This window comes from Telmatherina bonti, assembly GCF_933228915.1.
Source record: "Telmatherina bonti genome assembly, chromosome: 16".
NCBI lineage: Eukaryota > Metazoa > Chordata > Actinopteri > Atheriniformes > Telmatherinidae > Telmatherina > Telmatherina bonti.
Genome location: NC_136614.1, coordinates 13,612,663 through 13,629,847, shown reverse-complemented (window position 1 = coordinate 13,629,847; position 17,185 = coordinate 13,612,663). Strand labels below are relative to the sequence as shown.

Here is a 17,185-nt window from a genome sequence, read left to right as displayed (position 1 = left end):
GGTGTCCACTCAAGTTTAGACCAAACTGAAAATAGTATTCAATAACAATGAAATAAAAATGAACTATTATTTAATCATTGTTTCATTTAGCTGTTTTCTTTATTTCTTTTTGCGTTGAGAAAAACAGACATTAAGTCAGTCAAAGGTTAAAAACTGAAATAAATCTTTGGTAATCCGACTTACTATGTCAAAAATTTGATCATGTTTTAGAATGTGCAGGTTTAATTTTAATGACAAAAAAAAATACAATGAAATCGTTAAAATATGAAGTAACTGAAAACTAAAACATGAATTATTGCACATTTTTTATGTGCAGCATTGACATGATCGTGTCGTTTAAGCAAAGCAAGTTTATTTGTGCAGCGCATTTCATGTACAACACTGACCTCAATCCAGGTCCTCGAGGGCCGTCGTCCTGCAGGTTTTCCAAGCGTCCCATGCAAAGCTTGTCTGAGTCCGAGTCTAGTGTGTTCCAGCGGGGACACTCGGAAAACCTGCAGGGCTCTGGGCCTTGAGGAGCAGGATTGAGGATCCCTGATGTAAAAGACAACTCCAAGTGCTTTACATAAAACATGAGAAGCCTTACAGATGGTGTAAGGAATAATTAAAACACTAAAATAAATTGTAAATTAAAATATTTAAAGGCAAGATCAGTTAAAAGTAACCGTGCAGATTTCATGCATGGGAAAAGAGATGTTTTTAAGCTGGACTAAAAGGTATCTACATCTGGAGGGAGTTTTTTCCCCTTGTTTGCAGCAAAACAGTTTTATTTTTTTAGTTTTATTTACAATCTGATACATAGAATGAGTATAGTCCATCCTGTGATTATGATTGTTTTCACACTGAAAGTTTTTCATTCTCTTAGATTTCCAACAACAAATGAAAGATATCACGTCTCTACAGTTTTCATCATTTAAACAATCTACCAACTCTTCCCCTCCGCCACCCTCTCTGCTGCCTGCAGTGTCTCCTGCAGCAGCTGTCAGCTGTCATGTGCTAAACATTTCAGGGTTTTTTTTGGTTTCGTTTTGTTTTAGATAAGTGCTAACACAGCTAACAGCAAACCTCAGGATGTCACACTGCATCTCTCATGAAATATTCTCCTTGATTTCTCAGGAAATTTGCATATGGTTGATTATTTCTCCACTATAATATACCAGTTAATGTAATATGATATACAGTCAGAAAGCCTGATCATTCATCGTTATAATAAAGGCTTGTTTTGTAAGAACAGTGCTTGAGTGGAAGGAACAACATAGATAAATGTGTGTAGGGTCTCCAAAAGAAAATGTTCCCTGTTGGTGTTCATGGTTTGGATGACTTATAACATATTGTTAGTTTTTATACTTTATGCATTTGACGCCGTAGTGATGCACAGCCGTAACAGCCTGCTACCTCCTTCACCTCATGTTCCTCACCTGTCTGGTCATTTCCCTGTTTGTTGAAAGTCAACCAGAATGGTTTTATTGGTGATTCATGCATGTAGCTGATCCTTCAGATGTTTGATCTGGACTCACAGCAAACCATGTCTTCCTCCCCACCCCCAAAGTCTGGAGTTACTCCACAATAACCCTGGTTCTGTTGGGGAGAGTTTTGTCACGCTAGGAGATGGAGTTGGGTTCCACAATCTGGAAATGTGGCTCTGGAACATCATCCCAGTGTGCCTCTTAGGTGCCCATCAGATGCCAGTCATCCATCTGTGACAGGTCCACACTTGGCAGTACCTGGTTCTGGAGAGTACTGCAGGGGATTTTGGGTCACAAAGCATACATTTAGCTGTGTTGCTGACTCCACAGATTGACAAACCTTACAAATTATTTCTTGTTGTAAAGCCGACTAGTCAGGCCTTCCAACGATGTGTAGGACAACACAATTGATATTGCATATGATACGGTAAATTAAGCCCTTCTAATACTCAGGTGGAGCAGCTAAACTCCACACAGTTGGAAGTGTGCAGCGTTACTTTCACTATGCTGCATGCAGTTGGCCATCACCGAACGCCAAACTGCTGTTTCATGCAGGGTCTCTGGTTTTAGCTTCCTTTTGATGTAGAACAGCTGCTAAATGCTCTGAAGCTATTCCTCAGCATCAGTTGTCTGCTCTCTGGTGCTGGGCAGACGCCCAAACATTTATAGATTTCTAGGAAATAGCAGCTGCCTGCTGCATTTGTAAACGAGACTTCATTATAAATCAGAGGAAAAAGGTCCACAAAAAAACCAAAGGAATGATGTAAACGCTGCAGTTTGTAGTTGGGCATTGTTTGAAAATTTGGCAAACCACCTTTAGCATTTCGCTTACCTGTTTCATTCTTTATTACGTGCAAGTGTTCCAGCAGGGCTTCGCTGCTGCAACAACAAGAGGCGGGCCGGCACGAGGCAGTGTTGTAGGATATAAAATAATCTGGTAACAGAAGCATACACAGATGAATGAGAACGTACGTAGTGCCACTAAATAAATAAAACATGCAGAACCTGCCCAAGTCTAGGTGATCTCCCAGCCTGAGTGAAGTTTGTAAGTAGGCAGAACACACAGCGGGCCAAGGTGGAACACATGCCACAAATCACCAGAGACAGTGCCTGCATATATAAATACACACTATGATATGAAATTTAAACAGACTTGGCTAGTATATTTAAATAAAAAATAAATAAAAACATCTAATTGTGAAAAATATAAGGGAGGAAACAACTTCACTAAGTTACTCAAGCAGTAACTTAGTGAATTTAGCAAGAAAAACTAATGTTTATCATGAACTTAGATATATAATGCTGCATTGATAAGTGAAATCTCAGCGCAGTGGGAGCAATGGAAAGTCTGGGGTTGTTGGATGCCTTCCACACACACTTGGTTCAGTCTGCAGAACTATTTATTCTTTGTATTTCCTCTGAACACAGAACATCTCCATTCACAGTAACGTCATAGTTATTACCACATAAACGTTCGTACAGTCACCTGCATGTCCTGCTTTACTGTTGTCATCACCAGCTTCTCATTAGTGTGGATGTTATCCTTGTCCTTTTCTAGAAACACATGGTTTTATATTCCTAAAGAAATCTGGATATACTACGTTGTCGTACTTTGCATATTGATGTTGTTACTGAAGTAGGACGCAAATTGTTTTTCATATCTTTCCACTTGATTGACTACATTACGTCTGCTTCCTAAACACAGGACACACAGTTCATTACAAGCTTACAGGATATATTTTTACCCTACCAGTCAAACGTTTGGACACTCTTTAATCCAGTAAGAGTGTGTGTCCTAACGTTTGACTGGTGGTGGATTTATACTGTATTTATATAAATAGTATAAACTCTGGACGTCCCTTCGTCCTGACCTCAGTAATGTCCACTCCTTCCTTCTCTTGTTAAATCTCACCTCCAAACACACCTGTTCAAACTTGCCTTTTATTATTATTATTATTATTATTATTATTATTATTATTGTTGTTGTTATTATTATTATTGTATAATTACAACAGAAACAATTAGAGTTTGTTTCCAATTTCAGTTTTTCAACAGCGTTTATTTTCTCTGTTAGAATTAAACTTTGCTCCATTATCAACCGAATAATCTACAGACTCCAGGACGGCTTGTGTGACTCAAGCTAAAGACTTTAAAAATTATTTTGATTCTTTGAAAAAGCTCTTTAATAAATTGTTGGTGCACAAGTGGGGAAATTATTTGTACTTTAACCCAACAAACCCTGATCAAACCTTTGGCTGTGCCAGTGGTGTGTTCAGTTATGGCAAAGTAAAATACTCCAAGTTAAACTCCACTTAAGTTAAATAAAAATGGCAGAATAGTTTTTTTTTCTAATATCCAAGCAAATAGTTTATTTGACTTGAATATGTTCCTCTATACTCTAAATAAAGTTTTGTCTCATCATTAAACTATAACTGGAACAAATTCAGCCATTCGAAGAGAATCCATGTGTTTAAAAATACTTTGTATTTGATTCCATCAGTAAAATTACCTCCACAGATATTTTTTTTATGTGACTCTTGCTGACATCAGCAAGCACCAGGTTGTCTCAGACCAGGTAAGGCTGGAGTCATAAATCCTCTGAATGGAAACTGAGGACGTGTTCAGCTCATGAATCAAATCCAATAGTTGATAAGAAAATAAACTAAAAAAATTTCACAGCTGCTTTTGTCAACTTCAACAGATTTAATTCTCTGTTTTGTTGTATTGAAGAAATCACCAAACCCAAGTTTTATATAATCTTTAGTTTTATTATATAAAGTATTTGTTACTTTGTTTTTTTTTTTTTGTTTTTTTTGTACAAATAGGATCTCCATGATGCCACCAAACACCCGGCGCTAGCAGGGTATGAAATTAGACAGAAGCCCACGCACAGCCAGCCAGATGTGCTAAGGACTCGGAGCCAGCATGCCACCAGGCTAAACGGGTGAAATGAAGCGTAGTTGATAACTGTAGTGTCTCACACACTGCGAGCCTGGCAGTTAGTGTCGCCTGTGTGTGTGTGTGTGTGTGTGTGTGTTAGGAGCAGGCTGTAAGTGCAAATCCTGTATAGATAAGTGAGTCAGAGACAAACAGAAAAAGTGAAAAAAAAATGGTGACTTTCTTCGCTTTACTTGATTTGATTTAAGTAAAAATGATTAAAATCTATTGTAAAAATGAACCCTTATGTTTTGCAACTTACACAACTTTCAGTGGTGTATCACAACATTATGCAAGTAACATTTCTAGTCACATGTGTCACATGCATCCATTTGAACCTTTTATTCATTATTCCTACACAAAAGCTCTGCTTGCATCACTGGATAAAGAGAATGTGAGTAAAAACAAAGAGGTGCCTTTTTAGAAACAGCATTAAATCATCCAAAATTAAATTCAGACACTGTTTGGTGAGGTAAAGAGACAATCTCAGTGCTGAAATTACAGATAAAAGAAATATGCAAGACTTTTATTTAAGCTAAAGCAGATTTATAGGTAAAATATGACTTTTATCAGAACAAATCCACTGATGTGAACAGAATCCAAACAGCATAAAACTGCAGAGACTTTCCTCTTGTCTGAGCATCACTTCAGTATAATGGTAAACATGTGTGGTCATCAGACAGTTATGGATTCAGATGTGCTGGGAGCAGGTCAAGGTTGTGTCATTTGTCTACTTTAAAGCCACCGAAGGGACTTAGATCAACATTCAACCTAGTGGCCTGACCTTTTTTAACAAGCCAGATGGATGCTATTAGCGAGATAACTAATGGACTGCTCCTGTGGGCTGCGTGTTCAGCTCGGTGAAACATTTCCTATGAAGAAACATCTCAAACAATCAGCCGCTGGGTAAACGGCAGACTCTTCCCTGTGCTAAATATCAGGATATGCATTTCATCAGTGCGTAACAGAAACCTGCAAGTTGTCTAAATTCACATGGAAACCTTCAGTAGTATCAAACAGAAGGGAACATAAATATAAATTAATCCCATTTCTGCTCTCTGCTCCCATAATATTTTGCCTCCTGATGTATTTTTTTTTGTCCTTTCGTTACCAAAAGCCTGGAATTACCTGTCATGTTTCATGCTTTATAGGTGAGGATGCAGAGTGAATCAGGCAAATATCACAGTTATATGTTATATAGCTTAGGTCGGGGCTATTCAGCTCAGTCCCACGAGGACCGACATGTCCCTGCAACAGCTACACCTGACTCACATTAAACAGTCGTTGGGCAGAACTTCATTAGCTGTTGCATCTATTTGGGTGTTGAAGCAGGAATTCCTTAGAAAACCTTTACGACTGCGTCCCTCGTGGGACTGAGTTGAATCAACCCATCTTAAGTAACACGGCCAAGAGGCTTGTATTTTTATTTCTTTCACTTTTCATTGAAATGTTACATAAGAGTCTGTATTTCTGTCCACATCTGACAGATCATTCAAGACCGTGTGGAGTCTCATGTGTCTCGAAACTGGCTGCTGTGGAATTTCTTGCCTGGAGGTCTCTACGTGCTCCCACAATACTCCGCTGACCCCGCGCAGTTTCCTTTCTACTATGCCATACTGGGTGAGTACTGGGTGTTTGGAGCTCATGCACGTTAATAGTTAACATGCGATTCAGCAACAGCTTCACTTCAGAAGAAATCTTCACCAAGACATTTAGGTAATGTTGATTATGATTAAATAATGAATGTGAAGCTGAATCAATCAACAGCTCATCCACTCACACTGTGGCATAAGCCTGAAACAAAAATCTAGAAACATGCAAATATTCACACTTTGATATTATTATTTTTTAAAATAATCTTTGTTATTCAAGATTCAAGAGTCCTTTATTTATCCCACATCGGGGGAATTTACGGTGCAACAGCAGCAAAGAAAACACAGGAAAAAGGGCTAGGCATGGAATAAAATAGAGATAATAATAAATATAAATACAGAATATAAAAATAAATAAAGGAAAAGAAAAACAATGGTGTCAACTTGTAAATAAAACTGTATACCTCTATGGAGCGTGCCTGAGAATATACATACCAGAATATGTTATTTTCCAGGTGTGAACAGAGCAGGACAGTGAATGACTTCTGATTCCAGAGTCCAGTGAAAAGTCGGTTCTTCGTTGTAAATTGGCTTCAGGTCTGCAGACTTGTGGACATGATGTTTGTTGTGTAGTCTGAAAGCAGCAGGCAGGAAAGATCTGCAGGACTCTCCTACAGATGAAGCAGCCTCTAACTGAAGGAGCTGCCCAGCGCTGTCGGAGCGTCCTGCAGAGGGTGGGATGACGAGATGGATGAAAGCTTTACCATCATCCTCTCGTTACCCCACCTCATCGACCGAGTCCAGGGGGCGTCCCAGGACAGAGCTGGTCCTCACCAGACTGTTCATACTGTTGTTCCGGTCGGTGACACTGCAGGACCAGCAGACTGTTCCATAAAAGATGGCTGATGCCACCACAGAGTTGCTTCATGAAAAAATGTTAATTTTATTCAGGAAATTACGGCGATATTTCCATAGGTGTCTTTTAGGAAAACCACATTTGGGTTTTCTGCATATGAGAGACTACTTTCTAGCCTAAGCATGTAAAAAAACACACACACACAAAAGATAATATCAGAAGGCGTTTTCCAAACTTAAACATTTTAGGCTTTAGTTTCTATTGTCATCAAATGAATGTGGAGTGACAGGTTTTTTCATCATCATTTCACCTTTAAAATGAACATTTAATTTATAGAAAAGCTAAATTTGACACTCAGAGTGTATTTTTGCTGCACAACCAACACAATTATTTTATGAATGACGGTTGTTTCTGCATTTAGAATATAAACTTTCTGACATGAATGATAATAAAATGTCATTTTGAACAAATTTTTCAAAGCTTTTCTCTCTGCTGGTTTTGGTTTGTTTCCAGCTATGACCACTAATCTTGATTTCAGCCACGCTTTGCAGCACATCTGCCATCAGCTTTAAGTCAAATCCATATTTTCTATGCAGCGAAATGACAAAAGTTTGGTTCATATTTGCTCGAAAGTTGCTTTAAAACAGACTTAGTTTCACTGGAAGACAGTGTGGGATAATATAAAGAAACAGCTTTTTTCACTGAGCATGCAGATGTAGGAGATTTGTGCGGGTCACTTAGTGACTTTTAAAAGATCCAAAGCATTATGGTTGGGCATCTGAGGACCCTTCAACAAAACGGCCCACTACAGCTGTGGTTTCATCATTGCTGGCAAGGCCGGCTCAGCGCAGATGAGCTCCTATTAAACCGGAGCGAGAAGCACAAACAGATTGTAGGGAATGTGTTGAAGCCAACAGCAGCTCTCAAACGCAACTCGCAGGAATTAAGGGATCTGCTCCAAATGTCTCGGGGAAAGGACGCACTTTCACGGGTCTGGTGAAGTTTGGGCAACTCCAAGAAAAGAGACTGTGTGTTAAACAGGTCATCAGCATCGTTTTGCTGAACTTTTCTCAAGTTGTGATAAAAATTGTTGCTTTGGTAACAAATTTCCAAAACCGGTTCTGCTCAAAACCTGATGGTAACATTTTTATCCGCTGTAGCTGCAGTTGCAGTGCGCAACGTGTGGAATATACATTTCCAGATGGAAATAATGCACGAATGGCTCTGAGTTCAGAGCCGTGTAGCTGCAGGCGGACAGTGTGTCTTGATGTGTATGCAGGTCTGTGTGGGTGTGCATGAGGACCACAGCGAACCTCCGTAGACTGAGGCTGTAACTCAGATCGATGCTTTGCCTTCCTCGGAGGAATTGTGGGCACGCGGGTTTGGAGGAGGAGCAAAGGGAGGAATAGAGAGAGAAGAAGAACAGATGGAGCGGTTTTGTTTATGGCTCTGCAGTAAATCACTATTTCTGCTGCTGCTTCTCGGGGAATAACTTTAACGTCAACGTGGCGTGCACGGCCGTCTCACTCGGCTAACTTGCCAAAACTTTTGATGGCGAAGCAGTTGCAACTTCTGCCTGATAGTTTATAAAACCTCAACTTCCTGCTCAGACATATTGGCCTCAGGAACTGTAAGAATCTCCTGATGTGATGGCTGAACTTACAACTTAAGTTTCCAGAGGAAAAGTTGTCGAAGTTTTCCCCCCTTTCTGCTTTAAATAGTCTTTTTCTGTGGATTGCTTTGGCTTGAACTGCAGGTTAGTTTTGCTGGTAAGTGATGTGCTTTTCAGCATTAGTGTGCCAGTTTGGTAGTGCACATAGACGGACAAATATAAGTGTTCTATTTGAATTAAATATGTGATTTCTATGCTTGCTTTTTCACGGTATATATGAGAAATATTGCTTGCAGTGAAACCATGTTTCAGTGGCAGAGCTGCTGGGGAGCCAGAAATAATCTCAGTGACTGATTAAAATTTCAGCGTGGTTAAAATGGTTTGGCTTTTGTTGTTTTCTTTCAGCTTGATGAACAGTTGGATGGTTTAAAGCTTTGTGAATAATACAATTGTCCCCAACTGAGACCCTGACATCTGAATTTAGTATTAAGGTTTGTATTCAGAGTAAAATTTTGGCAGTTGTTCTTACAAACCACTTTAGTTCTCTGAATAATTCAAAGCATGCTCTTTCAGATCAGCTTTTTGTGTTTTGGATAACTCTGTAAAATTATGCTGTTTTCTTTTTCTTACCTCTGAAAATTAAATAAATGTTTAGACTTAATCGCAAATATAATTTTACAATTAAAACAGGCCACTTTACTCTCGACCTCTGTTATGGCTCTCATGTAGGGGTGTAAAAAAGTAAACACATACTGAATAAATCACAGCTTGTGCTTGATATTAAATAACTCGATCCCACTTTCCTTCGATACGCTTTGTGAACATTTATAAAACCTGGGATTTGACAGTCAAGACTGTAAGTGCAGAGCTATGCGTAGCTCAAGGTGTGTGTGTTCTGTCATGATCAGATCCCTCAGCAGACTTTGCTGTATACACTAAAGTAGGGATTTCCAGCTCTGGTCCTAGAGGGCCACAATCCTGCAGGTTTTCCATGTATCCCGGTTCCAACACACCTGACTCAAATGAATCAGTCTCTGTGCAGAATTTCATCGGTTGTTGGATCCGATTAATGTGAGCCAGATATGTTGGAAAAGGGAAACATAAAAAACCTGCAGGACATCGGCCCTCGAGGACCGACTTTGGACACTATTTGCTCTAAAGTCACCGTTCTGGTATCACTTTTCTGAGAGTGAAGTTGTCACCCATCTGCAGCACCAGGTCCAGGTCTGTGTCTCTCTCCATGGTGCTGAAACAGCTAAAGAAGTTGAACCCTTTTCTTCTTTTTGCATTCAGTATCAGTTCATACCAATCTCAGATCAATTTGACAAACATCAAACAGTAAATCTTGCTTTTATGTTGATGGCGTCATATGGTTTGTTATGATAGAAAGACAACAGGAACTCTGATAAACACGGAAGTGTGCAGAAGACGCTTGTTAAATCGCAAAGAAGCGATGGCTTTCGGCAGCGGGAGACCACACCGTGTGCTGCTTCTCTGCCCTAAGAACAGAAAAGTGAGGCTGCAATTTGTATGTGCTCATCAGATTTAGACAGCAGAAGATTAGTTTAATGTCGTCTGGTGTGATGAGTCCATTTCGGTGCATTAAAAATGCATGCTGCTCCTCTGCCCTGATTCCCTTTGGAAGTTCAGATCATAATCTAGTTCTTCTCACCTCCACCTACAAGCCCATCAGTCATCACACAGACTATTAAAACATGCCTTAATTCAGCTGAAGATGCTCCGAGAGGCTGCAGACTGGAAATGTCGTTTGTGAACCACATGGAGAGAGCATCAATGCCTTGACTGAGTGTGTGACAGATTAAATAAACTTCTGCATGGACAACATCGTGCCGACGAAAACAGGGAGATGCTCAATAACAAACCGTGATCATCAGTTACTGATGAAGCTGTTCAACGGGAAAAATAAAAAGCTGTTGGGAGAAAAACAGGAAGTTACTGAAGACAACACAAAAACAACTTGATGTGCGAGGAGGAGGATGGGAAAAGGCTTAGGAACATAGACTGTATATAAAGAGATGGACGGAACCTCCGTCACCCGTAGGTTTCTGAAGAGCTGAATTGAAGCTTGGTGGGTGGTTCCTACCGTTGCCATGTTGGCAGCATCATGCGCGTCGTCTCGCCCGGAAAATACAAATATGGACGAAGAGGTGGAGCTGAGAGGGCAGCCGTGAGCATCATGGTGGATTATTGACATCGAGCGAACTCCGAGCTTTCTGTAGCTAAAAGCTAACCGAGCTAACCCAGAGATAACAGGCGCTAACCAGCTAACAGAGGTAAGCCGGCTAAAGCTAAGTCACGTTAACTGGCTAAAAACCGCGGTTGTTCTATGTTCTTCTTGCTTGAAGCAGGAGATTGGTACCTGTCATTTAAAAGGACACGCCCCCTAAATTTGCTGAATTTTGAGATTAAATTACTTTTAAATGGGTGAGTTAGAAAAAAATTCACTTCCCCCACAGTTGTCATGAAGGTAAACCTGACCTATAAACCGAAAATGGATTTTTGTACCAGGCTGTAAACATGTTTATTTCTGCCGTGAAGTTGGTCTTTTTAACATGGGACTCTATGGGGATTTGCTCTGTTTTGGAGCCCCTAGAGGATGAAGGGGGAACTGCAGTTTTATGCACTTCCACTTTTACGGCCGAAGGTTGCCACTTGGTTAGGAATAAGCTCCAGCAGAGCAACATGAGGGATGTCTGGTCTGGCTTTAAGTCAGGGGGATCAGACTGATGGAGGTCTGCAGAGAGCATACATTTATTTTGTCATTCAGCCCAGATCAACAGCCCACACACACCCTCCACAACCCCACAGCTTTTCTGTCATACCTCCACTCGGTCACCCTGCAATCCAGACGTAACCTCATGCACCTCCAGAACATACAGAGACCTCCTCCACCTCCAACACCGCCTGCCGTCTCCTGCAGCCAGTGGAGAAACTGAACCAGAAACCGGCTGCAGGTCCAAATGGTTTCCACCATAAGGTTCTGAAAACCTGCTCAAAATAAGATAAAATTAAAATAAATAAAATCAAAATCAATAAAATTCAACTCTTTTTCAAAATACATAAAATTCAGCTCTTTTTTTTTTACACCAGTTTGACTCAGAAAAGAGTTCCTGTGGTTTGGAAAACTTCCTGCCTTTTTTCAGTTCCTAAAAAGTCCCAACCATCTGGACCAAATGACCACAAACCAGTTATCACGAACATCTCGCATCACAGAAGACCTTAGGAGACTGTTTGTTCAACTCATTATGCACATGAACGCCATTAAGGACCCATTACAGACTGCAGATTGGGGTTTTTACAGACCAGCTCAAATCTTCTTAAACTGTTTTCATGAACATGACAGAATATTGCATTCCAGTCTCCACAGCAGAGCATGGTTTCATCGTGTCAGCTTGCACCAAAATGGAAGACCATACCAGGGATGCGAGCAGCACTTTGTGGGCCAATTACTGATAAAGTTGGATCTTTGAGTCTGTACTCTGAATGATATAAAGCAACAAGAAAAGCAGCCAGAGAAATGTAGCCAATCATGTTGTTTCTTAAGGCAACTGTTCCAGCACATGTTACATTCTCCAATCTGGGTGTTTCTTTATGGAAACATATTTATACAGTAAACAATTAAAATGATAGTTTTAAATAATAAAGCATTCTATTTTAATTTATTAATTGCTGAGGAACCTTTGTAATAAACTGTCTTGTTCAAGAAACATGACCCGATAATTGGGTTTAAATTGGTAAGAATTTAAATAATCAAACCTCTAAATATTGTAGCTGTTTCAAATCAAATCAAAACAAATCAAACTTTATTTCTAGCACTTTTCGTGCTTGAAACAAACAATACAAAGTGCTTCACATAATAAAACAATTTACATCAAATACACAAAACTTACACACACATACATCCACAGTCTCCTTACACCTTACACTGTAAGCAGAAGAAAAGCAAAGTGTCCACACAGAAGCAGTAAGGTGCGTTACATAATGAGGTTATCATAGTTATATTTTAATTGTGTAGTCCTTGCAGTCCATAGACTTCTGTCAAGTAGAACATTTTGGCTTGAAAAAGCTCCTTTAAGACCACCCAAGTGATTATAAATGATGTAATCAAGATATGTAATCTGCACAGTTATTCCTGCAATCCGTTGTTTTGTGTCATTGCTGTTTTTAAAACAGTCCTGGAAAAAAAATTCTCCATTAAAAGAAGCTCTTGTCGTTTAATAATAATCAAGATGGCATTGCTCTTTCCAAGAAATAGGAGGCTTTAGCCTGTTTCTGTGACCCTCACAAGGGCAAGATTCGTGCTTCCATAAATACCACTAAGCCCACCTGAGATGGCTGGTCAGGGGGCCCAGTGTCAGAGAGATGGATAGAGCAACACTAAAGAGCACTCTGGCTCCACTTATCCATGAGGATATGTACTCTCCTATTCCCATACCCACCCAGCACTTGCACTGCCATGTGCCTGCAGTTCTGGCCTTCTTTGCTTCTGCTGAATATTAAACATCTCTGTGTTCCCACACGGCGCCTGTTTATCTCAAACAGATTTCCACAGCACTCATTCAGCCCCACACATGGGGCGCGGGGCTTTCTTTTGTCTTTTTTTCTAATTACTGCATGAAGGTGTTTAAGAAAATAATTGCAGTTAAGGTAGTTTTTAAGTAGTTGAAAATTAGGTTACTTAAAGACAACAAAGACATTCCTCACATTTAAGCTGATCACATGACAGCAGGTATGTTTATTATAAAGTAAAAACAATGTATGTGTGGGTCTGTAGGTGTGTGTGTGTGTGTGTAGATGTGTGTGTATACCAGGCTGATGGTGAGGGGGTGTGAATGTGTTGGTGTGTAAAGGAGAAGGGAATGCAACGTGTGTCTCTGGGTGGGGGCGTCTCCTGGGGGTGTGGGGGCGGTGGGCCCTTGGTCTGTCTCTCCTTCTCCCGCCCCCCCACTTTTGCATGTGGTTCGTATGGTGCCTTCTGGGGCCGGTGGCGGCTCCTTTATTGGTGTTGCTGAGGGCCCTGGTTGTTGGGGCAGCTGCCCTTGGCCTGTCCTGGCCTTCGGGGGCCCCGGGAATGGGGGACGTGCCTCGTGCCGCAGGTGGCTCATCTTCTTGAGGGAGGCGCGCTTCCCTCGGGACCTAAATCCCCGGACCCCCCTCCTTCCCTTCTTCCACCACATACAGGCAGGGCGTTGGGAGGTGGACACGTTGATCTGGATGGTGAGAGAGGCCATCAAGGTGGTTTCGATCGCTGCACCCAGCATCGGTTCACCTCCCAGTTTTAATTACACTTAGTAAACATAACACAAAAAACACACACTGACAACACATGGACATATTTTGGGGGGCGGGCCATGCAGTGTGCGGTGGGCGGGGCTGCTTTGGTGGTCCCGCTCCCAACATGATGTGGTTACTTCTTCCCAATTTTAATTGCAAACAACACACACTTCACAATCATTCATAAGCTGGGAGGGAGGGGGTGTCAATGGGGTCCTGCCATGCCCCTATTTCTGGGGCTGTGCCGGAGGAGTTTGGGCGGGGGAGTGGTGCTGTTCAGGGGGCCTGGGTCTGGGCTGGCCTGGCGGGGGTGGGACTGCTGCTGGCCCTGGGTGGTGCTGGATCGGCTGCATGTGTGGAGTGGTGGGGGGGCATTGACGGGGGTGGGGGGTAGTTGTGGGGCCCTGATCGGGGCCCTCCTATCCCCTGCTCCCCCGGGGGTATCTCACAGGGGACACGTTGGGAAAGAAAGGTGAGGGCGTGCATGAGCCAATGGATGAAGTGGTGAATGAATGTTAGGGTAGAGGGGGGAGTAAGGGGAGGAATCAGGGTGTAAGAATTTAGGAAAGTGGGTGGCCGCTGGGATAGGAGGAAGGGTGCGTATGTGGGGTTATGTTGGTGGTACGGGGGAGTGATGGGGTGGGTGTACAATGAGGAGTGTGAATGTGGATAGAGGGGTGTAGGGAGGTATGTGTGTGTGTAGAGTGGGGTATGCATATATGGAAGAATGGGTGATTATAGAGGGAGCAGGGATGTGTGTGTGAGGGGGTGTGTGTGTATAAAGAACGGGGGTAGGAGAGTGTGAGTTTGAGCGTGTGTAAGAGAATGGGTGGATAGGGTGTGCTTAAGGAGGAAGTGTGGATGCGTGTGGGTGTGTGTGTGTGCACATGTGTGTGCGTGTGTGCGTATGTGTGTGTGTGTGTGTGTGTGTGTTTGTGTGCGTGGAGGGTCTTGGTGCTCGGGGAGCGCTGCTGGTGCGCAGGGGTGCGGCCTGGCTGCCGCTCGGTGGCGGTCTGGGGATCCCGGCCCTCCGTCGGTGTGGGCTGGGCCCTCTGCCTGCGGGGGTGGGGGGTTGCTTCTGGGCTCTTGGGGCCGTGGGGCCCGCGCTCTGTCTGCCCTGGGTGGCCGGTGCCCGGCGGGGCCGGTCCTCGCTGGTCCGGGCCTGCTGGGGCCTGTTCCCCCTGACTGCAGGGGACTCTGGCTGGGACCCCCCTCTGCCTCCTCCTGGGTCGGTGCATGGCTGGCTCCGGGGTGGGGCGGTTGGGGTCTGCGCCTGGGGATGGCTGCCGATGGCCCGGGTCTCGGGGGTACTCCTGGCGTGCCTCTTGCCTTTGTGTGGGAAGGGTCACACTGGCATGATCACCTTTTCCGGAACACGTTCCACTCTGCATGTTCTGCATGTGACACAGTCACCGAGTCGTCACGCAGTTTTATTCACTAACAGCAGCTAGTTTTCTCATTTCTGTTTGTTTCTCATTTATATTTAACTTTTTAGATTCATAGTTTAGTTACTATGATCTAAAGTTGGCTTGTATGTGTATGTATATGTGTTAATACTGGCGAGTGCGTATATGTTTGTACGTATGTATGTGTGTGTATGTGTGTGCATAGAGGTGTGTGTGTATATGTATGTGTACATATGTATATATATATGTGTATATATATATATATTATGTGTGTATACGTGTGTGTATATGTATGTGTATGTATGCGTGTGTATGTGTGTGTATTTGTATGTGTGTGCCTGTATGTGTGTATGTATACATCTGTAGGTTGTTTTCTTTCTTTTTGTTTTTGGGTTATTTTTTAGTTGTTTTTTTCTCTCCCTTTTCTTATGAGGTGTTTCTTCTCCTTTCTCTTTCTGTCTTTTGTCTGTCCTCTCTGGTCCAGCAGTACAAACTCTACAATTCAAACAACAATACAAAATAAACATAGAAATAAAATAAAAATTCAGAAAGTCAAGGGGATCATTATATCTATAAAGCTTCCCTTGGCAGAGAAAATTTGCTCAGCAGAACACAGCATCCAGACCATCATTCTGCTTGCCTAAATGCTGGACAAGACAAAGAAAAAAAAAAAAAAAAGAAAAAAAAAAGCTGATCACATGACAGCAGGTATGTTTATTATAAAGTAAAAACAAAATGAAAACATGTCAACAGTAATATGATAAATACAGGGTTTATGTTTTTATTGCTCATTCTCCTCTCAGCCTCCACCAACATCATCTTCTGTTGCAGAGAAAGAAAAACTCACCAACAACAGAGCTGCTCTGTTTAACCCTTCAACTGCCGACTGCACTGTTTGCTAAAGCAAAATATTCAGTGACTGGAATTAATCTTATGAAATGTTTGCAGAGATAAACCTGCCTGAACTTTCTACACTACTTAAAAGTACATGTTATTTTTTTTTAGTGTGAAGTTTTAAGGGTCAAAAACTTCAACTTTTAGTCAGTTTCTGTATAAAGCCTGGTTCCTTACTGCGACCAGTCCTTTTAGTTTAGCTGAAAACATCGTTATTGTCAAGGATGCTTATGGAGCCCCCAAGTATAGACTAGAGGGAGGGAAGAAAAGAAATTTATTAAGATATGAAGTGCAGAAATCAAGGACGTTTGTGCAATAGAAATCCAATTTCCATACTTAACATTAGAAAGAACAAAGGAAAACAGGTTGTGGGAGGATAACAACTTATGTAATGCAGAAAAGAAGGCAGAAAGCAAAACTAATTGAGATAAACAAGAAAACATAGTCCAAAATAATAATAATAATAATAAAAAGAATGCATACAGAATACTGAAATGAGGACAAAAAAGAAGTAAAACAAAAGCAAATAATGTCAGCCTTAATCAAATATCTTCCTTCAGACGGAGACGGGAGATGAGTCTTTCAAAGTTTAAAAAGTTTAATCAAATTTATTACAGTGAATCTGTTGTTGTGTTAATGTAACATTTGTGCTTAAAAAGTTACTAATAACTCATTCTTGTTCACAGTCATTTAAATTACCACCATTGTTAGTCACTGTCCCATTAACCCTAATGGGAAAATCAGGACTGCACTCACTTTTAGTGTTGTAATTGTTCCGTGTGGGTGGTAAAACAGTGGATTTAATTGAATGTATTGACAATGTTCTTATTTTGGACTGAATTTTATTGACAGCCTTGAATGTGTTTTACTTAATTTTACATTTTGGTGTATACATACGTATTTGTATTTTGTATGTATATATAAAGGCACATATGTGTATATACTTTCTATCTGTCTATACGTTTTGTATTGTGTAAAAGCCCAACTAGGGACGGGCGTTGAAAATTAACCTTAGCTAAAATGCTGCAGAATGTGCCATCCTTCATACTTGTCCATATCAAATTAAAATAGAATAAACAAATAAAAGTGTTTCCTAGTTTTTAGCAATATTTTACAGATCATAATAT

General features: G+C 41.3%; 1 protein-coding gene across 1 annotated transcript in view; it reads left to right on the top strand.

Moving 5' to 3' along the window:
* Positions 1–17,185, top strand: part of LOC306767443 (exostosin-1) — a gene marked incomplete at both ends in the record, with an annotated part of 289,239 nt that overhangs the window by 231,010 nt on the left and 41,044 nt on the right. Inside the window, one exon of the mRNA XM_079255451.1 lies at positions 5,891–6,023. Within this exon, the coding sequence (XP_079111577.1) occupies positions 5,891–6,023 (133 nt within the window). The remainder of the gene's footprint in view (positions 1–5,890; positions 6,024–17,185) is intronic.